The following is a 24,174-nucleotide window of genomic DNA, read 5'->3' as shown; positions in this document are numbered from 1 at the left end:
AGCATGGTGGGAGCATTGCAACCGCTTTAAAGAATATCACTGATCTGAAGATAAAGGTTTAAGGCAGAATCCTATGCTGGGCTTCCATACTGATAGTGACAAGCTGGCACCACAAAATGCCTCTGTCAGCAATAAAACTAAGGCGGCCAATTTTTTAATTAAAATTTTAATGCAAACCACAGATTAGAGAACTGCTCCTTACCATAGACCTGGTCCAATTTCCACTGAAGCAGATGGAAAGCGTCAATGGGTATTTGACAAAGCCCTATATGAGCTGGTGTTTTTTCTCTTAAAATTAAATGTTTTCATGTTAAACTGAGAACAAAAATTGAATGTAAAGATTACCACTAAAACATTATGTGATGTACCTGAGGCAGTGTGCTCCTTACCTGTGAAATCTCTGGACTTCATGGGCACTGCCCAGCAGCTGGCTTCGCTCCTCTGCCATCTGCTGCAGAGATCTCCAGCGCTCATTTAGTTCCTGAAAGGGAAAAATGGAAATGAAACCTCAGCACTGCACCTGCTGATGACAGGTTAAAACAATGTTATGTATTTATTTCTTGTTTAAAAAAGAGAAAGCTTCGTTACTGCAGGTCATACTAAAAAGACAAAAAAAAAAGACTGTTACCTTTTACGTAATTGGTGTTCTTCGAGATGTGTTGCTCATGTCCATTCCATATTAGGTGTGTGTGCTCGCCACATGCACTGGTGCTAGAAATTTTTCCCTCAGCAGTATCCGTAGGGGACTGGCTCTGGTGCCCCCTGGAGTGGCGCCCGCATGGCACGGTATAAGGGGCACCGCAAGCTCCCCCCACCCTCAGTTCCTTCTTGCCGGAAACTCTGACAGTGGGGAAGGAGGGCAGGTCATGGAATGGACATGAGCAATACATCTTGAAGAACACCAGTTACGGAAAAGGTAACTGTCTTTTCTTATTTGAGAGCTTGCTCATATCCATTCTATATTAGGCGACTCCAAAGCAGTATCCCTGGAGGTGAATAGGAGTTCACGGATGTGTAGATTGCAACACAGCTCTGCCAAACCCAGGCGTTGTCCCTGGCCTGTTGAGTGATGGCAGGATGAGTGGTAAACGTGTGGACAGAGGACCATGTTATGGCTCTACAGATGTCCTGGATAGGGATGTGCACCAGGAAGGCTATTGAAGACACCCGAGCTCTCATTGAGGAGCTTTGACAACAGGCGTCAGTGGAACCCCTGCCAGGTCGTAACAGGTCCTTATGCACGAGGTGATCCAATTGAAAATCTTCTGCGATGACACCGGATGACACTTCACCCTATCAGCTGTAGCAATGAAGAATTGAGTTGATTTATGGAAAGACTTGGTTCTAAAAAAAGCATTCTAAAAAGCCAAGGCCCTCCGGACGTCCAGGGAGTGGCTGCTGACAGGCTCATGAGTGTGCCAAACCAATGCTGACAAGGCCATGCCGGGGCGATCGTGATAACCTGCGCCTGGTCTCTCTTGATTTTTGCCATGGCCCTGCTGATGAGTGGAATCGGAGGGAACGCGTACATTAGGCTCCCTGACCACGACAGGAGGAAGGCATTGGAGAGGGAGTCCTTGCTCAGACCCTGTTGAGAACAAAACCAGTGGCATTTCCTGTTCTGTTTGGTAATGAACAGGTCCACTTGGGGAGTTCCCCACCTTTGGAAGATCATACAGGCTACCTCTGGATGGAGTGACCACTCGTGGTGAGAGAAGTCGTCCCTGCTGAGCTGGTTTGCCAGCATATTCCTGATGCCAGGAAAGTGACAAGCTTCCAGGTGGATTTCGTGGCTGATGCAGAAGTCCCACAGATGGAGCACCTCCTTCCTGACAGAGAGCCGACAAGCACGCTCCCCCTTTGCCTGTTAATGTAGAACATGGAGGCTGTGTTGTCCGTCAGGACTTGTACCACATTGCCTGACAGGTGGAGCAAGAAGACTCTGCATGCCAGCCGGACTGCTCAGAGCTCTCTGACGTTTATGTGTAACTGCGCATCCCCCGGGGACCACATTCCCTGTGTCTGGAGGTTGCAGAGATGTGCCCCCCAGCCAAGGTCTGAAGTGTCCGATGCCAACTCAATGGAGTGAGAAGGGTTGTTGAACAGAACTCCTTCCAGGACTGTCTGGCAGTCAATCCACCATCTCAGCGAGGTATCGCCTGGGGAATGGTAACTATCTTTTCCAGGGGGTCCCAGGACTGGGAATAGACCGTTCCCAGACGTTGTAGGGGACATATCCGGAGCCTGGCATGGCGGACCATGTAAGTGCATGCTGCCATGTGGTCCAGCAGGCGCAGACAGACCCTAGCTGTAGTCAGAGGGAACTTTGAGACTTCCGCAATGCGGTTCGCCGTCATGTGGAACACCTTTCTAGTGGCAGGAATGTTCTGGAGCAGGCAGAGTCAAGGACTGCTCTGATGAACCCTATCCTCTGCACCGGCACTAATGTTGATTTTTTGTCATTCACCAGTAGGCCCAGAGAACAGCATATGGCTTGAAGCACTGCAACATTTCTTCGGACTTGAGACCTGGAGCCGCCCTTGACGAGCCAGTTGTCGAGGTACGGGTAGATCTGGATACCCTGGCGCCTGAGGTAAGCCCCTACCACCGACACGCACCCTTGGTAAACACCCTTGGTGCTGTCATCAAACCGAATGGGAGAACCGAAGACTGGTCACCGTAAACCAGCAGAAGTGTCTGTGTCCTTGAAAGATCGTTATATGGAAGTACGAGGATGGCATACCAGTCTCCTGGATACAGGGAGGAGATAACAGAAGCCAAAAGACCATGCAGAACTTTAGCTTCTGTAGGTACTTGTTGAGGTCTAGCAGGTCCAGGATGGGCCATAGACCACCCTTGGCCTTTGGGATTAAAAAGTACCGGGAATAGAAGGCCTTGTTACTGTACTTGAGATTAACGTCTTCCACTGCACTCAGCTGTAGTAACCCCCTTACCGCCTGTGAGACGAGACTCTTGTGAGAGGGGTCCCTGAAGAGGGATAGGGAAGGTGGGCGGGAAGGGATTAGAAAGGAACTGGAGGGTATAACCCCGTTCCATTATGTTGAGGACCCAGTGGTCCAAAAAGTTATAGCGGTCCACACTGGGAGGAAAGGCGGTCAGAGAACACTGGGAAAGATGGATCCAGGGAAGAGTCTGGTAGGTTGCCCTCGGGCGCACCCTCAAAATGACTGTTTGGCCCCTTGCTTATTATGGGCAGAGGGTGGAGGCGGGTGGCTCAGCTGGTGCTTGTAACCTTGGCTCATGTATGGGGCTGATCCTGCCAAGGATGGCTTCCGTGGCCCTGAGGCTGCTGTGATTTGAACCACTTATGTGCCAAGGCTGGGACATAGAGACCCAGGGGTTTCAGAGTGGTGCGGGAGTCCTTGAGGCCTTACAACTTCTCGTCTGTTTGCTCTGCAAATAGAGCCTTGCTGAAGGGCAATTACCCTGGTGGGCAACGCAGAGAGGGGCAGCCAAGAGACTCGCCCCATGGAGACAGCGGAAGCTATGGTGCAGGGGAGCAGCAGCATCTGACTATGCCTGGAGGGCTGCCCTGGCCGAGGACATGCCCTCACTGAGGATCGCTCGGAACTCCTTCTTGGAAGTCTCAAGGAGCGATCCTTAGAACTTGGCCATGGCGTGCCACGTATTAAACTCATATTGGCCAAGGAAGGCTTGGTGGTTGGCCATTCTCAGCTGAAGACTGGAAGATGAATAAACCTTACATCCAAAGAGATCCAGCCTCCTCGAGTCTTTATTTTTGGGGGTGGCCCCGGGCTGTCCTTGCCTCTCCTTGTGATTAACCATCTCAACCACAAGGGAATTAGGAGCTGGGTGGGAGTATAAGCAGTCATGCCCTTTGGTTGGCACGAAGTACTTGTGTTCAGCCCTTTTAGAGATGGGGCCAGGGAAGAGGGGTCTGCCACAGGGCATTAGTGATTTTGGAAACCCTTTCATGAAGGGGTAGAGCCACTCTGGCAGGAGCCAAGGAGGTCAAACCAAGAGTCCAAGGGCTCTTCCTATTCCTTTGCCTGAAGCCCCAGGTTAGAAGCGACCCTCTTCAAAAGCTCCTGGTGTGTTTTGGCGTCATCCTTAGGAACTGGGTGAGGGGGCCTCGTGATCGGCATCGTCCTCGTTGTTGCCGGATGAGGCTGTGCCACAGGAACCTCCACGTCCATTGGTGGTCCAGCATCTTGCTCCCTTGGGTCCTCCTGGACCTGTGGTGTCTTATACTCTGAAGCCTCAAGCACCGTAGGGGGACTTCTCTGAGGCTCCCAACACCAATTGGGCACCTTGGGAAGGTTAGGTGAACCCCCAAGGGTTCCATGCGTACCATTGCTCTTAAATTAGATTGATCTTTAAATATTCAGGGTAAATAGGCCTAATCCCCTGAGATGGGGTATTAGATGGATGGGATCTGAGCTACCCAGGAAAGAATTTTCTGTAGTATCTGGCTGGTGAATCTTGCCCATATGCTCAGGGTTTAGCTGAGCGCCATATTTGGGGTCGGGAAGGAATTTTCCTCCAGGGCAGATTGGAGGCGCCCTGGAGGTTTTTCGCCTTCCTCTGTAGCATGAGGCACGGGTCACTTGAGGGAGGATTCTCTGCTCCTTGAAGTCTTTAAACCACGATTTGAGGATTTCAATAGCTCAGACATAGGTGAGGTTTTTCGTAGGAGTGGGTGGGTGAGATTCCGTGGCCTGCGTTGTACAGGAGGTCGGACTAGATGATCAGAATGGTCCCTTCTGACCTTAGTATCTATGAATCTATGAATTGCGCTGGTCACACCGCTTGGGGCTATGGGACAGGTTTCGGGGCCGATAATGTAGTCGGCACCCCCAATACCTGGGCTTGTCCCGCAGTCAGGGAACCTTGCTCCAAGCCAGAGCTACCAGCAGAGCAGTCAGTACCGGGCGACCAGGCTCTTATCCAACCGCTGCTGATCGATGCGTCCCAAAGCCGACCTGTCCGAGTCAGACTGTCTTGGTCAGGAATTCAAGGACCAATGGCTCTGTGTCAGATACCCAGTGATCCATGCCTCACGCTACTTGACCGCTACCAGGATGTCAAGCGGGACTGGGAGCTACTATGGGCCAGTTTCTGGGAAGATCATCCTGAGTAGGGTGACCTTCTTGGTGACAGGCAATGATGGCCCAGTGATCTCTGGTGTCCGATTGGTCCCAGGCCCATAGAGACGGACGGGGCTGGTCCCAGAGTTCTTGCCGGGTGGCACATGCCTCAGAGGGTCTGTGCCAATCTACTGGCGAGATATGCCTCAAGTCCCTTGATGGGTGCCCCCAGTGCGAGGACCAAAGAGGGCTCTGCTGAGCCTGCCTCTCCAGTCCTGAGGCATGATGGCTTTGAGCGTGCAAACGTTGGCATGACGTCCCTCTTGATGGGGATTGGTACTGCTGAGGCAGGGACACTTGCATAGGTCCCAAGGTGAGTCTTCCCTGAGACCGGGGTACCTTGGGAGCCGGTGTGGGCGGCACCGGGAGCATCCAGATCTCTTGAGCCACTCAGAGCTTCAGGAGTTGACGGCACCTGAAGCTGGCTAGGGCCTGCATAGCTATCTGGGGTTGCCGGTGAAGCATGGAATGGGCTGCACCGCTCGACTTGACCTGAGGCCCGACTTCCTGAAGGGGGTATTGAGCTGCCCAGGGGAACTGGTGCCGGCTTGTGGATGGTGCCAGCAGAGCACTGCACACAGAGGCCGTGGTGCTCGGTGCAGAGTCAGAATGCTGCTCTGGTGCTGTAGCAAGTGCCGACTCCATTAGGAGCACTTTCAGATGGATATCTTGCTCCTCCTTCATCCTAGGTTTAAAAGACTTGCAGATACAGAACTTGTCATTTATGTGCCCTTCACCTAAGCACCTTAGGCAGCTGGTATGTGGATTGCTGATGGGCATAGGCCGTTTGCAGCTATCACAGGTCTTAAAGCCTGGGGACCGGGGCATGCCCTGTCCCCCACCTGAGTTCCGTTTGGGACTAACGAAAAGTTGAGAACTACTACTAAGGTTAACTAAGAAACTACTAACTATATTACAGGTTTTCAAAGGTCACTAGAACAGAAAATGAAACAATGCTAGCCAAAGCAGCAGACGTTCCAGCACCATCACTGGCGGCAAGAAGGAAGGGGGAGCCGGCAGCACCCCTTGTACTGCGCCATGTGGGCACCACCCGAGGGGGTGCCAGAGACGGTCCCCTATGGATACTGCTGGGGGAAAAAACTTCCATCACTGGTGCATGTGGAGAGCACACACCTAATATGGAATGGACATGAGCGTGCACTCGAAGATCTTCCATGACGTGAAATGTAAATCCAATACAGATTTATTTTAAAATATTTTGCTCACTGTGCTTTTATAGTTACATTTCTTAAGGTATAAAGGTGCTTCAAATTCTCTTTAAAGAAAAGGAAAGGAAAAAGCCCTATGAAGACTTATTTTCAGGTGAGGATCACATTTAAAGCATGGTTCCCCAGCTTTTTCGTTCCACAGATTTCTTTGTAGAAGCTAAATCCTCTTGCGATTCCCAACACCGCTGCCTCTCCATTTTGACTCCCGAAAGATTTCATTCTATAGATCTGCTGAAAAGGCCCATTGGAACACTGGTAGTCCACAGACAATAGTCAGAATACTACCACTTAAAAAAAAGATTATGGTAGAAATGGTAGTCTTCCTAAAAATGTTACTCTTTGTGCTTTAAGAGCAAACTACTTAGAGAACAGTGGGTGATGGGAAATGAGCTAGGAGGAAGGCCAAAGTTATCTTTGAGCATAACTGAAAGTTTCTAACTGCAAGTTGTCCACAAACATCATTGGATTTCTATTTGCTGCTTTGATCACAGAAGAATGCACTGGTTCAAAGAACTACACTGCAAGTTATAAGTGTTTCTCCTGCAATGTGAAAGCAGGCAACTTTATGCTATGTACGTGCATAAAGCCCCTGATGCATTCTGAGAAGCAGATGCTGTAAATTAGCATTTATCTTAACATGTTTATTTAAAAGGGTATGAAGGGCAATAGAACATGGAGGCAGAACGGTGAACACACAAGAAGGTGATGAGAGAAAGCTGTTACTTTTCAGTGAGTAGAAGCACCACAACTGGACTCTTACCTTGATGGAATTAAAGGTGGCCACTGTATGCACCATCATACGTGCAGACTATATGAGGAAAAAGCAGAAATAGCAAAAAATCAAAATCAAGAAGTTAAATTTCTATCCTAGCAATCAAGAGTCATACCATACTAACAAAAACCTCAGACACCCCAACACAACTTCGTTTTGGCCAAAAACAGGTTTTGTAAGACAGGTTTTACAACATGTAGGAAGAATAGAAATGTTCATGATTTTATAAGTTTCAATTACAAATTTTTAGTGTACATTTTCTTCTACAGCATTATGAACCCATCGTTGTCTCAGACAAGTGATTGCTTTTTGTAGTAGTGTTGCAGTAATTGAGTTGGTCCCAAGATATTAGAGAGACAAGGTGAGTGAGGTAATATCTTTTATTGAACCAACTTCTAATTTTTTTTTTACAGTAGAACCTCAGAATTATGAAAACTCTGGGAATAGAGGTTGTTTGTAACTCTGAAATGTTCATAACTCTGAACAAAACATCATGGTTGTTCTTTCAAAACTTTACAACTGAACAATGACTTAATACACACACCTTTGAAACTTTACTGTGCAGAAGAAAAATGCTGCTTTCCCCTTTTAGCAGTTTACATTTAAAACAGTAATGGATTGTATTTGAGGTTGGTTTTTTTTTGGTACGTCTGCTGCTGCCTGATTGTGTACTTCCGGTTCCAAATGAGGTATGTGGTTGACTGGTCAGTTTGTAACTCTGAGGTTCTACTGTATTAGATTTTGTATTTTTATTAGCATTTAAGTAAATGGTGAAAGACAGATTTTTAAAATTTAATTAGTTTTAACAGCTTAAGGTTTTACAGACCACAGTAATTTAAAAATGTTTATAAATATTATCTTGATAGTGTTCCTTTAAAAAAGAGCCACCGCCTTAATGAGGGTTGAAAAGGCAAAGAACCTGAAAAGACAACTATTACAAATGGAAACTTTTTAAAAATAAAATATGTACTGAGAAGGACAAGTGTTCAACAGATTTAAGTTTAACTGAATTTTTGACAAAAATCATCCCAGCAATTAAAATATTCCTGAAAGGCTAAAACAATTGAGGCTAGTGGAAACAAACTGGAAAAATAATTGACTGAATCCTCTCCTCTCCTTCAGAATGTAAACATCTCTTTTCTTCTACCATTGATGGATTGCTCACAGAATTCATTCTTTCGTGCACACTGTACAGCGGAAGGGGAGCTTAAATTGTTCACAGTGAGACTGTCATCTTCCCACCGAGAGCCATATTGTCAGCTAAAAGATCTGAACTGCAAATCACCTTTGTACAGAAGTGGAAATCAGTCCTCTGTTAAAGACTGTCAAATGGAAAATGTCATTTTGCTATACAGAAAGGAAACTGATTACTTTGGTTTTATATATAAAGTGCAGTTTGAGATTTCTACAGTGAGTGTTATCTTGCTGAGGACATGCTACCTTGTTCATCGTTGTGTGCTTACTTGTAATGAAGACTAGACATCAGGAAAGTTGAGGGTGTTTGTTTTTTTGTTAATATTACCTCTGAGACAGCAGCACCTGTATAGTAGCTTTAAAGTTTAATACAGTGTGTGGGATAATTACATCAGTTAATTTCGATTGATTATTCCACAGGATTTTTCATAATGTGCATTTTAAAAATCTATCCACTGTGAACTGACATGATTATTGGAAGAAGGGACCAGGACAGCACTCTACTACTACTCGTAAGGAAAGGAATGTGTGTGTTAGAAGGATGCAAGTCCCTAAGAGATGATGCAATTTGCAAGAATGTTATTACTTTTCCTATCTGTTAGATGTGCCACCAAATAGTCAGACCTACCTTCCAAGGAGACGCGGTCTTGGAATCAGTTTCATCCTGTTTAAAGAATTAAGCGAAAACTTTAGACAGATCCAGAAAACAGAAAATGGAAGTTAACACCATGTTAAATTTTCAAGGATCAAGACACCCGATTAAATCTCTAAGATATTTATGTGCACACAATCCTTTCAGAATTATTTTAAAAATTTAAAAAATGCATGGTGGTAAATATATGCCAGGGCCACATGAGCTACCCTGCATTGAGCTGGCTACTGGCTTGAGATGTATCAGAGAATGAATGCATCAAAAAGATAATTTGGCTGAAGAAGGTAAGAGAATTTTTGTGTTTTCCTTCAAAGCCATTATCAAGAAAGAGGGTTCTGAGACAGAGATGAACTATGACCCAAAAGAGATCTCAGTCACAAAATCTTCTCTTCTATATGTCCAAATCCTCTTTCTGTTAAAGCTTCTGCGAGACAGCATGCAAATATCATAACAATGCTCACCCTGGGCATGCCATAGACTTCCTGTAAGGGAAAAGGAAATAGATATGATATTTTGTAAAAGGAAATCTAGAAAGACTTGATTCTTTTTGAGGAAAGGGACAGAAATGGGATGAATAATGTAATCTATAAAGAGGAAGCAAAAGTATTCTGCTACCGTCGACCCTCTGTGTGCTACCAGCTGAAGAACATGTTCAAATCAAAAAATACCCTCAGCACAAGTGGTAGAGTTTTGATACTCACAGTGAGTTATGGTAAAGCACACACATTATCTCAGGATTTATGAGGGAGCAGGTTTTTTCAGTGCTCTTGCTATAATTGTCAATATTGTGTAGAATTATTTACACAAGCAAAAGCTAATAATACTTGGGCATTTATATTACATTTTAAATTTTCAATGAACTGCATGAACAGTGGAATGAATTTATCCCATTAACCAACTAATCCTCCTCTATAAGGTCTAACAGTATTATCAAAAATTTAATCTCTCTGCCCTTATTTCTACATGACTTACCCAAAGCATCACTACTAGTCATGGAAAATCCTCATACTATTCATTTAGAACTTCCAAGTATTAAAAAAATTAAATATTATCTAGATGTATGTTATAGCACTATTTACAATGAAATGATCTAAAGGCCATCCTGCTGATCAAAGCCACTTTAGGATGCCACTTTTAGACAACCAGCAATCTAGAAAAAGGAATAAGTAGTGAAATAGAAGCAATAAAAATCTTCAGCGGCAAAGTGGAGGACAGATGGAAAAACAGGAGAAGAAAGGACAAAACCAATTCCATCTGTCTCTTATTATAAAATGGCAGCGGACCAAGTCACAAACAAACACCGACCTGTTGCTGTACTGCTTGTACTTCCTCTGCCATCAGCCCTTCCGATTCCAGGTCATTCGCAACCTTGTTTATGTCCTTTAGACGAGATTCATTGGCTTTCAAATCCTGCACAGAACAGTAAATATCACAGCATGAACACTTATACAAGCAAAACACAAAGCGATAAGGTTGTCAATCAGAGGCATCAAAAGGATCCAATTTATGAACAGCAGATTTAGCTCTTTTGACCTTTCCAGTCATCAGTGGATCTACAATGCATAGAGTCTTATGCCAAGAAATCCCAACTGCCAGGGTCAATGGATTAAAGAACTGGACTACTGGAGTTTTCCCACACTAAAATAAAGTTAATTTCTAGACAGCAATGATATATCCTTTAAAACCATTAACTAAAACGTTAATTTAAACTGCATTACTGAGAAGATTAAAAAAACGATCAGCTATTGTGCTGAATAAATACACTAGAAGAGATGACTCAAGATGTGATTTTATGATACAGGCCACTATTTCAGGCCCCAAAACAACTCATTAAATAGATTACTAAAAGTAGAAAAAAGGAAGTTATATATTTCAGAATAAACCTACTTCCTTATACTAGAGAGCTGGCACTGAAGTCTTGAAGATGATATATTTTAAGTTCAGTCAGTCAATTAGTTTATTAGAGACATCAAGTTGTTTGGCACCCATCTCTGACCTGTAAAGTTAGGCCAGCTCAGACGGCTTGTTACTTAACATTCAAGCTGTAAATACAATACAGCCCATATTGAATCACCGGTTATTCCAAATCATTAGTCCAGAGCCCCTGGCACTTCTATGCACAGTGTCTCACAGAGCAAGAGGGAAAACATTTTAAAGCTCTTTTACATCTCATGCAAGGCAAAATTCAGCCAATGTCATACACTTACCAATGGTGGGGTGGAGAAAAAACAAAACAAAAAAAACCCAACCACCTCCTCTTCAAAGCAGAGGCCGTTACTATTTCATGTCTTGTAGAAAGAATACTGTGCAGTTCAGAGTGCCTGATCACTCTGCCTTTAAACAAAGGGAGGGGGAAGCTTCCTTGTCTGGATGGCATACTCAACATAGAGGAAGTTGTAAAAGTGGCACCTACAGTCAGTGCAGGAGGTTCCATGTTCAGAAATGCTAAATAAAAAGAGGATTTCCTCTGGTGCTACATAGGTGGAGATAACATGTAGCAGAATATCAGCTTGGGCTGTGTGGATATGGGGTCTCCAGCAGCAGATCCAGCAGAAATAAACTGAATGCTTTGCTTGCTTCACAGAGTTGTGTCTTAGTAGAACTATACCAAACTATGAAGGGATTGTCATGGAAACCTCATCAGGAATCTGAGCTGAAGGATGACAAGAAGATGTAGATGTAGCTACATAAAAGGTTACATAATAACCTACCTTCTGAAAGTCATCAAATTTCTTCTGCAGTACCTCAACCTGCTCCAAATCAGCCCCCACCTCTTCATTGGTGAGTGCAGACTCTTTCTCATTGATCCATTGCTGCAGCTCATTAGCCTCACGGAAAAGCATGAACTTTTTGCAACTTTTTTCCAGCATATCCTTGCGCTTCTCCCCCAGCTCAAGAAGAGAGTGATATCTGGAACATACAAAGAGAGAGGGCGCTGGACCATCAGATCTCACCTGAACAGAGTTATAGTACATGAAGGTGATAAAAATGGACTAGTAGCACCAGCGATGAAGGAAATCCCTACAAGGAGCTGCCAAATAAATCATTCTGCACAACAACAGACAATGATCATGTAGCTATAAACCCTGTACGTTTCTATACTACACAGATAATGACACTGAACCACGACCTCCCACATACAAGGCTTTTTTGATGGGAGAAGCAAAGCAAAATTGCAGCTTAGGATAAGGAATGCAGGTCAGCAACGCAGGGATAACTGCATACAACATAGGCTCTTTTACTTATTTATCCTACCTTATATTTTGTTCATGCAACTATATCAAACATATGCATGAAATATGCTAAACACCACATTAAAGGGTTTTCTTCTAGCATATCAATTTCCCACAGATCATTTAAATTTGTTTGGCTCACAGCTGTCTGACACAAGATTCTTGCCTGCCTGTTATTCAATGCAAAATCTGATGAATACCTGGTGATCTTGTCTTTTTTTCTCCCTCCTTTCACAATGCAAAGATTTTCAACTGTGCAATAGAAATGTGCCTAATTCTGATTTCACTTGCACCATTTTTACATCTGTGTGAATCCTAGTGACTTCAGTGGAATTACTCCTGATTTACATTAGGATAAATGTAACAAGGATTAGTTCCTAAAGACATACCGACAGCTTAAAAAAAGGTACATAGTTTTCCTATGCCTTAAAAGACCAAAGCAAATTAATATTTTTGCCTAAGGAGTTAGGATCTCTCAGAACAAGTATTATATACAGAAATACTGTGCAATTATTTGAAAAGCACAGGTAGGTAGATGGGTAAATGTCTTCTACTTATTTCTCGCAATCAAGTCCAAATATTTCCAACATACAACAACAAGGAGGAAGCAATGGATACAGATAGTCTTTGGAGCCCTTTTACAAGCTATGGCTGGTGACAGATAGCAGAGAAGTCTTGGGGGACTGTGAATGCTTCTTTTTGGGAGGGCAAACTTGATGACCATTTTAAGGAATCTGTGGTTAGATCCTTACTGGAAAAACCACCTCTAAAAAGTTTCTCTAATTGCCATAGTGTTTCAAATCTTCTGGTGATGGGGCAGCTCCAGCAGCCTTGGGATTCCTCGGATTTCTTCAATCAGATTTCAAGCTTGATTATAGTAGAGACTATTAATATCCATGACTGATTTCCATCTTCAAGCCACGGGTAGAAGGAAAGTGTCCATTCTGATTTGATTAAATTAGCAGCCTTTAATACTATGAGATATCATTGGGTCATCTGCAGCACCACACAAAGGTGAACAGGACACCCTTGCAATGGTTTCATTCCTAAGACCAAGAGCACGCTGGGCGAATAATGAGTAATTACTTCCCAATAGGATGGATTACACAGGGTATCACTCTGTCACTTCTCCTATTCAATGTCTATGTAAGGCTGCTGGAGAAAAGCTAGACACTTTGGGCTCCAGTGTCAATACACAATGTCCAAACTTACATGTGTCCTTTTCATGAAACCTAAATTCAATGAGACCATTGTCATCCTGGTATCAGATTAAGACTGGAAGTCAGAAGGAAGTGAACTGGCTGAGACTGAGTCCACCTGAGACTCATGCAGAATACTGCTGCTCATCTTCTGAACAGGATAGGCTGCCATAAGCACATAGCACTTGACTGTCATATCCTGCACTGACCATAAAAGTTTGCTTCAGGGTGCAATTTCAGGAGCTAAGAAGCAGAATTATATAGCCCATAAATGACCTGGGATCCAATTCCCTTAGAATCTGATTTTCCTTCAACTACTTTCAGAGTAGCAGTCGTGTTAGTCTGCATTCGCAAAAAGAAAAAGAGGACTTGTGGCACCTTAGAGACTAACAAATTTATTTGAGCATAAGCTTTCGTGAGCTACAGCTCACTTCATAGCTCACGAAAGCTTATGCTCAAATAAATTTGTTAGTCTCTAAGGTGCCACAAGTCCTCCTTTTCTTTTTGCTTCAACTACTTTGTGACAATTAAGAGTGATTAGGATGTTTCTGTTGTGGGTGCCTGAGACAAACTCTGTAGGAAAGATGGCAGAGCATTCTCAAGCGAGAGCAGTCACCTGTGGAACTTGCTTCCTTTGGCGGTTTGTCAGAGCTCAAGGCAAAGTACATTTGTTCCAGCATGTTTTAATAGAATATTTTAACTTAGTCTTATGACAGTGAGGAATCTTCCTGTATGCCTCTAATGTAACTTTTATGGAGCAAAACAACAGGGAGTGATCACCTTTTGTGAATGGTATGATTATTTTAATTGTATCTGTGAATAATTCTAAGCCATTCATATGTAATATGTTGTATTCCAATACACACACATGCATTCATGTATGTATATAAATAGATCACATTTTTACATACACCTAAGAAACTGCAGGATTTTTTTTAACTTGGTAGAAAATAACAGCGCCTCCAGTTTAGCAAAGACAGAAGTGGCCAACAAGATAAGATGCTATCTAACTGTAAGAGATCATGTCCCAAATTAAGACTATTCTATATTGCACAAATTGCTTCCCTGTGTCCCTCTGGAGCAGCACTCCCAAAGGAGGAAAGAAAAAAGGGAGAATGAACAGGTAACTAGTATGGAGACAGCGTGGTTTAAAAAGGGGTGAATCCTACTCACAGTTCTTCGACCTGTTTCATACGTAGAGATACACTGCCGACTTCCTTAGTTATGAGAGTCCTGCACAGACAGAGGGAGCACAGCAAAAGCATGCAAAAATTAGTTAGATTAACAAAAATAATGAAAGCAGCAGCTCCATCCAGGTGGGAAATGAAGGTTAAGAATTCACATTTAAATGGAGAAAGTTAGGTGCCATTCAAAAGCAATATTTGAAGCAAATCAGTCAGTGCAAATCACGTAAAGAAATCATCAGCAGCACAGTTGAACTCTCACTACAGGGCCATCTCACTTCCCGATCATGCCATTCAGTTCAGAACAGATTCCAAAATAAGGCACCCTAGTTTCTAGGTCTCAGAAGCAGCATACAAGCATATATTAGAGTTACATAAACTGTTCAGGAACTTATTACTATCTAAGAATCTTGCATTCTTTCCTCCCTCTAGTATGTAATATAGTATAATATAATTTTAAAAAACACAGGTTTTCATTCTCAGTTTACAAAGCCAATAATTTAAACACACATTTAATAGTTGGTGTCTCAAAACAACTGAGTGGGTGGGAATTCTTGTAAAAGTTACAGCATAACTGAGAACACTTGGGAGAGAGCATACAATTTACAGATTTTCCTTTCCAAGTAGTCTGATAAAATAAGCCTGTAGCCCACACCTATGCTCTACTGCTCTGCCTCAAGCTAATCTACAGCTACTATGTGCTGTAGGAGAGGCATTTACCAAGCACTCAGGCAGCTTTCTTCATCTGCATTGCAAATTAAAATTTTATGCAGGTAGATTTTAGCTCACATAGTGCAGAGTGACAGCACTTTGTCTCTGAAAAACTGAACAAGCCAGAGCCAAACAGCCATGACCCCTAAACAATTAACTGCCCAAGGACAGTCCTGTATATCGAGGGTACTGTACTTCAGATAATCAGATTTAAGAAGGTGTCTCAAACATAATTGCGTGTTAAGACATTATAATTACAAAGATGAATGCTGCTTAGGACAGAAATTCACCAACAAGTTTAAGTTGTTAGGTACAACAACAACAAAAACACGGAAAATAAAGTTAGACAGTAAGTGTAGCTCAATTTTCATGATTTGTACTGTTAACCCGGAGAAGCAGCAGAAGAATCTAGAATTAAGAATGACAAGGATAAATTAAAAAAAAAAAAGCATTTTACTGCTGTAAAAGTGCAACGCTGTGAGCTCTAATGCAACTAGCCACTGATGTTAACGGGACGTCTACCTAACCTGGTAAAAGCGAGGCACTGGCCAACCCAGCAAGTGCTACAACTGGTTTTAGGTCCTGTTAATTAGATCTTACTGGTTGTCAATTTGCTCCTGCCGCAAGGCTATGCTGCCCTGCTCCTCGAGTAGGTTCTCTCGGGATGCAGACTGGGCAGGGTCTAGTTTTTTCACATAGGCAGCTGGTACAAAACCCTGACGGTCATTCACTTCTACCTTCCACCAGTCCTGAAAGAAAGGAAAATACAACCTTGATTACATGTTCATCTTGATAGGTGACATGGATACACAACCACAAACTGAAAACAAGCAACTTCTGTAACTGCTTGGAGGCTACTGCTACACCTGAACAGCACAAGAGAACTACCACTACCCACATATTTTCAGTGCACCTCACCAGCACGAAGACAATCCTGTGAAGTGTTTCTGCCCACAGGATTTTTGGTACTTGGATTCGTGCATTAACACCATTAGACTTAAAACACAAATGTTTTGTTTTTATTTCAATTAAAAAACCAAACAAACAAAAATGCCATCAAGAATCCGTCTAGTGACCTAATGGTTAACAAACAGAAACGGAAGAGGCCTACCATAAAATCTACCCCCTGCAAGAGTAGCACACAGCTTTTCAGAGGCTCCCTCAGATACTAAACTGAACCTGCTCTTAGTAACAATCCTCTGCAGTACCATGGTGAATCTCCAATTTGATTTCCAAGCTCTCTGCCCCCTCACCAGAAGGGACTAGGAGTGCAGTAGAGCAGGAAAAGAATAGCTTCATCTCTCAACCATGAGCCCTTACGGTCAATGAATGCTGAATGGTGATGGGATATAAAGAGAGTGAAGTCTCTCACTTAGGAAGTTGGTGGATACAACAGAGTGATAAGGGTTGTAAAACAGAGAAAGAGAGGTGGAGCCTCTGGAGTTTGAAGAGGGGTGCCAAAGAACCGAGGGAGGAATGGAAGCACAGAATGACTATGTAAATGATTTAACTATGCTATGACAGTGCTGTTTAACAACAACAAAAAAATCTCACTAGTGCTTATAAGACCAAGTGTACCAGGCAGTACAGAATCCTGGCAGGAAAGAGTTTACCTTGTTGGTGCTGTTGAGCAGTGTGAGGATGTCTCCCTTTTTCATTGTCACCTCCCGGGGACTCTTCTCTTGATAATCATAGAGAGCAAGGACCAGCTCTTTCCCAGTTTCATCATCTGTGGGAGCAACTTGTTGCTACCATGAAGAGGAGGAAAGAGAAAAATGCATTACACAATAAAAACTGCTGAATGTCAAAATGTAACTAATAAAGTTGTTCTACAAAGTTGCAGCCTTAATTATACCTACTACTATGCCACAGTGTATTAAAGGATTCCTATTTAGCAACTGATGAGAGTGCTGAAGTAGGTTTATTTGGGTGCCATTTCTACATTCAAACACGCAAACAAGGCCAACAGCTATAACAGTTTCATTTAAAAACCCAACAAAAAACTGTTTTCTATCCGTGCTACATACATGCCTGTTTTCAGTTACAATAGGCAGCAGTAGAGCACATAAAGATGAAGATCACTAACTTAGATTTGAGAACAAAACACATTCTGCTGTAAGCACTCAGCAATAATGCTTGATGATAATAAGCTTTGTTTCTATTGACACAAGAGTTTTAGAAACAGATGATTAGCCATCTTTCCTTACCCTGCATGACTGTGCCTGCTCCCTTAATGCCTGCATGCTACTGCCATAAGCGGTAAGATCTGACATCAAAGCTTCATGTTTCTTCAAAAGAGCCTGAAACCAAATAAACATTGCAACATGCACATCAGAAAACCACTTCACAGATTCTACACTTTTATATATTCATACACACACACACACACACACTAAAATGAATATATATTGAATGCAGTTCTCATGAGAAATGCAGGACTAGCAGCTTTGGAGAGTGAAGACCTCTATTTAGCCACAGAACAGATATGCACGTTTTTTGACACTGCTCCACTAAAGTGCTTCAACCCTGAATAGGGGATGCCATCCTCTGGAAGTGAGAGCAGTTTAGACTTCATGTTCTTGAAGTCGCTAGCTTCTACTGCTTTGGAATTACCACCATGGGTGCCAGTTTGTGTAATTTGTGATATAGCTACGATCCACTAGGAATTGGTTCAATACCACTAAAATATCAGTTTGAAAACCATCTCACAGCTATGTATCATTAATGAACTACTGAAGGGCAGATTCATACTGAAGACATAGGTGTGAAAGACTGTATCCGATTACCAATCCTCGGAGATATTACGCCCTGTGCCTCCTCCACACAATATGAAAATCCTATAACAAAGTGAATAGCAATTCTTTTTAGATAAAAAGAAAAGGAGGACTTGTGGCACCTTAGAGACTAATGAATTTATTTGAGCATAAGCTTTCGTGAGCTACAGCTCACTTCATCGGATGCTAGTAGCTCACAAAAGCTTATGCTCAAATAAATTTGTTAATCTCCAAGGTGCCACAAGTACTCCTTTTCTTTTTGTGAATACAGACTAACATGGCTGCTACTCTGAAACCTGTCTTTTTAGATAGTCTAACATCTTCCCCAGGGAACTTTATTAATGGAGGTGGAGAACAAGAATACATACTCTTGTTTCTATACTCAACTACAATTTGCTAGACAAGAAGCTTATTGTATATGCTGTCCCTTTCACTTTCACATAAACACTAAAACCTGCAGAACAACTCATTATCTTTATCAATCCTACATCAGATTTCCACTGTTACTTTTTGCACATGCAACAAACCACCACCAATACCACACCTCAGCAGAGTCTTCATCCTTTCCATAGTCTGTACTGCCCACAATAGGCTCCTTCTCCCTCATCCAGGATTCAGCCTCGTTAGCATCAGCGAAGTACTGCTGGGCTTGCAGGGAGTCCTCTAGATCTTGTCGACGCTGAGAGGCCTTGGCTTTCAGTGATTCCCACTTCTGATTTAGCTCATTCAATCTAGCTTTCACATCCTCAGCAGCAAAGTGTCCTAAATAATTAAAGAGCAGGAAAAGTGGATTTGGAGACATTATTTATAGACATACAAATGACAGAAGGGACTGAAAGATGACTTGCATTTTTTTTTAATCACACAAGTCCGGTTTATGAAAAGCTATCCATCTTACTTTGAATGGTTTTCATTAGCACACAAAGATTAGTCCAAGTTTGGCTTTCGGCAGGCAATGTCCTTTTGACACTGAATGGAAGTTACTGTTTTCTCCTGTCAGATCAGGCCAGGAACATTTGAGTCATTGAAGACAAAGCACACCCTGCCCTAATCATTTCCTTTCTATTTGTTTAGAGTGATGCAGGAAAAGGCCAGCTCTTTCAATGGTTTAGTTTCTACATCAGAAAAAGACTCTGATTTGAAAAGGCATTCTGAATTTTAAAAGAGGGGGTACATTAGTTAGATTGCTGAATAAGAAATACTAATGTAAATGTAATATCACTAATAGCAGGAGCTACAGAGCTTCCATCACCGTTGATTATTATTTAAAGGTAGTACCTTAAAATGAGACTAAAAGGAAAAAGTACAAAGATAAGACAATACTAGGAGCCATGTATTAGGATAAAATTACAGCTCATTGGTTTAATGTGACAATTACTTTGTACCAATATGCAGGTGACTAGCAGCAGCAGATGGAAATCTGTTAAATAGAAGATACGGATTTCCCCAGGAACATGCATGTATTTCCATGATAAGTCAAAATCGGTTATTTAATCCCACTGGCAGATATTATTATGCACATGCAAACTATCATAAAAGAGGCATTTGTATAGGGCCAGAGGATGTAAAGTGAAAAAAGAACACTGAATTTCCGAACTAGGAAGGATTAAAATATTTAGACGCACCCTCTTCCACCATGGCATTTCCTTTCTGGGTGACTGCTTTAATACGTGGCTCATGGCCTGCTATTTCTGCTTGCAAGGCTTGGTGCTTCTTTAGCAGGTTCTGGACCCCAATCAAATCCTTGCCTGAAAGAGATCATAATATATATCTTAATCTATGAGATCATTCAAAGTCACTGAAGTCAATAGGTTAAATAAAAGATTTTAGCATGAAACACATTGACTGAAACCTGCATGATTAGTCAGAGAGTAGGTCTGATTACAGTCTAGATCTATTACTGTGTAAAATTAATTGCCCTATAAAAAGTTAGAAACTTCACAAAGTAATCAATAATAAAGGAATCGTGGGCAGCAACTCCTGTAAGAATAGATTTGTAATTCAAACCAATGGCATCAATAACCCTGCCATAAACATTTTAGAAATTCCCAAATTATATTCTGTAAAGATACATAGGCAACAAACAACAGAATTATCCAGTTAAAATAACTGGAAGCACAAAGATGAGGCTGTACCAACCTCTGTTTGTTGAAGCTGCAATAGGTTCCTTCTCTCTAATCCAGGTCTCTTCATCCTCGATGTCACGGAACAGTTGCTGCAGGCGAAGAGAGTCAGCAAGTTTCTGCTTGCGAGCTACCATAGGATCCTTCAGAGCTTCATAGCGAGCCACCAAAGCTTCTTGTTTCTTCTTGATATTATCAGCATCAAAGTGTCCAGCATCCTGGAACTGGCGAGCCTGGATGGTGATGCCATCAATGCGATCCTAAAAAGTAATTCAGCAATGGTATTAGATCAGTATTCTCCAGGATGTTTTAGGCTTTGATTATTCTTGTTAGTTGCAGGGCCAGACTGTTATGTAACATTTCTAGGTCTTTAGCTTATCCCTCGTACTGCGATAACGGATGAGAAAAATCAAAGTGAAATTGGACTAGAAATCAACTAGTTATTTTCACTGGCTAAAAGCAGAAAGAAATACAAAAAGTAAACAGCTGAGTGAAAAGTTTAAGTTTTAATAGAGAGGAAGGATTATCTTACGGGAATCAACAGATCTAAGATCCTAAGACTCAGAATTCACAGATCTCAGTTCAATTCCTGGCTCTGCCAAGTCTTCCCGTTTGATCCTAGCAAGTTCATTTAGTTTCTTTGTGCCTCAGTTCCCCATCTGTAAAATGGGGATAATTCTCCCTTTACCTGTCTTGCCTTATTTAGATTTAGAAGTCTGTGGGGCAGTATCTGTCTCTTACTATACATCTTTGTACAGCATAAATGTAGATACATTGGAACCACCCCCCACATCTCAGTCAGAACCTGTAGGTGCAGCAATAACAACAACAATCTCAGTGAGGGGTTATTCGTAGCATAGGTAAACAAGTCTGATTTTTCAGAGATGTATGATTTTTAGACTCAATATACTACTGAAAAGGAAAACACCAAATTCCAATAAGCTTACAAATGTATTGACTGTTCCCAAAAATCAGATCAACGGGGTATTCAGCAAATTTAAACAACAATTTAAAATTAAGCAAGTTTTAATGAAGTTACTGGAATCTGCATGTTACTGAGTTTCCTATGCAGAGCCATCTCAAACAACTCCAGTTACAAGTAAGCAACTTTCATTTCTTCTTTGAGTGCCTCTGCATATTCCCACTTAAGGGACAGATTGATAAGCAATGCTAAAACTAACCTGGAGGAGGGAACAATATCCTAGTTGAACAGAGACTGAAGCACCACTTTGCCAAATTCTGCATCCCCCTAGAAGCCGAGTCCAGAGCACAGTGCATCGTGAAAATGTGCATAGAAGTCCAGTTAGCAGCTTTACAAAATTTCAGCAACTGGTACCTGCCTAAGACAGGTAAAGGAAGTATCACAGCTCTAGTGGAATGCAGTCAAATTGCAGCAGGCACAGGGACTTTTGCCAGCATGTAGCAATGAGCAATACTTTGTTTAATCCACCGAGAAACAGACTGGACAAAAACTATATACACCAAGTTCTTGGCATAAGACACAATCTAGATGATTTATGAAAACTCTTATTTTTTTCCAGGTAACAGGCTACAGCTCTTCTAACATCCAAAGTATGAAGAACTGTAACCCCTCTCCCGCAATTAGAGTGCTGCCTGGGTGGGAGGGGAGAATCTGGCAAATTAATGGTCTGATTGATGTTAAAATCAGACATCACTAAGGTAAAAATCTGGGATCAGATCTGAGAACTAGCTTGTCCTTATGCCAAGAAGTGAAAGGTGGGGTTGGCCATAAGTGCATACAATTCACTCACTCTCCCGGCTGATGTGATGGCAATAAGGAAAGCTCTTTCGATAGATAAACGGTAGAAGGAACACTCAGCCAGGGGATCAAAGGTTGATTTTAGCAGCATGGCCAACACCAAGTTGACATCCCAAGAAGGGACAGGATCTCTAACAGAGGGATACACATTTGATAACCCTCTCATAAATCTTTTAACTGAACTATGAACAAATAAAGATCTACCATCAACTAGAATACGATATGTGGAAATGGCTGACAAACTTTTAACGTTAGATAATGTACTTAAAGAATCAGGGGTTAAGTATTCCATATCACAAGGGATGGAAGCAGATGCAGGAGAATCAGATCGTCCCTTCATCCAAGTCTGAAATCTAGCCCACTTTAGAAGGTAACTGTTTCTAGTAGATTATTTTTGAGAGTTGATTAGTATGTCATGCACGGAGGAAGAATATGACTGCTCAAGAGCAGACACAGTCAGAGTCTAATTGTCCATGCCATCAGTTGAAGAAACTGTTGGTTTGGATGAGAAATCCTTCTCTCCTTCTGTGATAGAGGAAGACACATAAAGACACCGTCAGACAGTTGAAGGAGGAGATCAGTAAACCACCACTGACACGGCCAAAATGGGGCAATGAATATCATCCTTGCTCTATCCTGATGCATCTTCCTTACTATCTTCTGAATCAAGAGAAATGGAGGAAAAGCATACAACAAGCTCTTCCCACAGTGCAGAAGGATGGCATCTGACAGGGATCAACAGTCCCTGCCCACTCTGGAACCTCAAAGACAACACTTTCTGTTGACCCGTGTTGTGAACAGCCCACCTCTAGTTGACCCCAGCTGGAAAATACAGTGTGAACCAACTGATCTTTTGTTTGTTCATCTGAGAGCTGGGTCATGCTGAGATGGTCCACAACTACATTGTTTTCCCTCTCTAGATGCTGAGTTACAGGATGAATGTTGTGACAAATACACTAATACCTGTGACAAAAGTTCCTCTTCTATCTTGGCGAGTCTTGCGCTTATTGGCAGATTTGCTCGCCTCGGAGCTTCACGGCAGCCCTCAGTTTGGCCGTTTTCATTAACCCACAGTCCAGGTCAACTCCTCCTGTGTCTGACCAGGAGTTGGGAGGTTTCGGGGGAACCCGGGCCCGCCCTCTACTTCAGGTTCCAACCCAGGGCCCTGTGGAATGCAGCTGTCTAGAATGCCTCCTGGAACAGCTGTGCGACAGCTACAACTCCCTGGGCTACTTCCCCATGGCCTCCCTCCTCCCAACACCTTCTTTATTCTCACCATAGGACCTTCCCTCCTGGTGTCTGCTAATACTTATTCTCCTCAGTCCTCCAACAGTACGTGTTCTCACTCAGCTCCTAGTGCCTCTTGCTCCACGCTTCTCACACTTACCACAAATTGAAGTGAGCTCCTTTTTAAACCCAGGTGCCCTGATTAGCCTGCCTTAATTGATTCTAGCAGCTTCTTGATTGGCTGCAGGTGTTCTAATCACCCTGTCTGTCTGTCTTGTTTCCAGAAGGTTCCTGATTGTTCTGGAACCTTCCCTGTTACCTTACTCAGGGAAACGTGACCTACTTAACCTGGGGCTAATGTATCTGCCTTCTATCACTCTCCTGTAGCCATCTGGCCCGACCCTGTCACATACCATAGTCCTATAGTTTCTGTGCACAGGGGAGCAGAGTGGGCCCCCCACTTCACTTGTTGACATAATACGTTGCTGATGTAATGTCAGTTTCCACCTGCACAAACCTCCATTACAGATGAGGGAGGAATGACCTGACCGCTCTTAATATTGATATGCAGGGATCTCTCCTGAAGAGGACCAGTTCCCATGAACTCTCAAATGATTCAGATGCGCTCCCAAACCCTTGGTTGACATGTCTGAAGTCATTGTCCAGGATGGACCCTCCCCTTCAAAAGCAAGATCCCCTAGCTTAGTTCTAGCAGCCATAGCTAGGGAGAAGAAATGGAGTCAAGCTTCTTTCCTGATCATCACAGCAGATGCCAATATTCTGGCAGCAAGAGTCTGAAGTGTCTAAAGAGGCCCTGAGCAGGTTTGGCTGCATTCTGGTTTTCTATTAAGATGGCATTCACCAACCTTTTGTCATTTGGCAAGTCTTGGAAAAATAAAGTCATCTTTTCCCATACATGGCATTGGTAAAGGGCAATAACCACTTAATTCCCTGTCCTAATATTGAG

The 24,174-nt window shown here is 42.7% G+C and overlaps 1 protein-coding gene across 9 annotated transcripts in view; it reads right to left on the bottom strand.

Annotated features, from left to right (window-relative positions):
• Positions 1-24,174, bottom strand: part of SPTAN1 (spectrin alpha, non-erythrocytic 1) — an 86,761-nt gene that overhangs the window by 37,329 nt on the left and 25,258 nt on the right. For 5 of the 9 annotated variants that reach the window (XM_043498641.1, XM_043498637.1, XM_038375095.2 and 2 more), the window contains exons 17-29: positions 20,217-20,460; positions 19,703-19,825; positions 18,622-18,839; positions 17,511-17,603; positions 16,917-17,051; positions 15,904-16,052; positions 14,582-14,641; positions 11,688-11,886; positions 10,282-10,386; positions 9,438-9,458; positions 8,953-8,988; positions 7,119-7,166; positions 390-481 (exon numbers count right to left, since the gene is read on the bottom strand). In XM_043498641.1, the coding sequence (XP_043354576.1) occupies positions 390-481; positions 7,119-7,166; positions 8,953-8,988; positions 9,438-9,458; positions 10,282-10,386; positions 11,688-11,886; positions 14,582-14,641; positions 15,904-16,052; positions 16,917-17,051; positions 17,511-17,603; positions 18,622-18,839; positions 19,703-19,825; positions 20,217-20,460 (1,523 nt within the window). The remainder of the gene's footprint in view (positions 1-389; positions 482-7,118; positions 7,167-8,952; positions 8,989-9,437; positions 9,459-10,281; positions 10,387-11,687; positions 11,887-14,581; positions 14,642-15,903; positions 16,053-16,916; positions 17,052-17,510; positions 17,604-18,621; positions 18,840-19,702; positions 19,826-20,216; positions 20,461-24,174) is intronic. The other 4 variants (XM_043498639.1, XM_038375097.2, XM_043498640.1 and 1 more) reach the window with 1 other exon arrangement.

Source organism: Dermochelys coriacea, chromosome 16 (assembly GCF_009764565.3).
Source record: "Dermochelys coriacea isolate rDerCor1 chromosome 16, rDerCor1.pri.v4, whole genome shotgun sequence".
Lineage (NCBI taxonomy): Eukaryota > Metazoa > Chordata > Testudines > Dermochelyidae > Dermochelys > Dermochelys coriacea.
The sequence above is the reverse complement of the archived record's forward strand: the minus strand, read 5'-3'. Positions and strand labels throughout refer to the sequence as shown.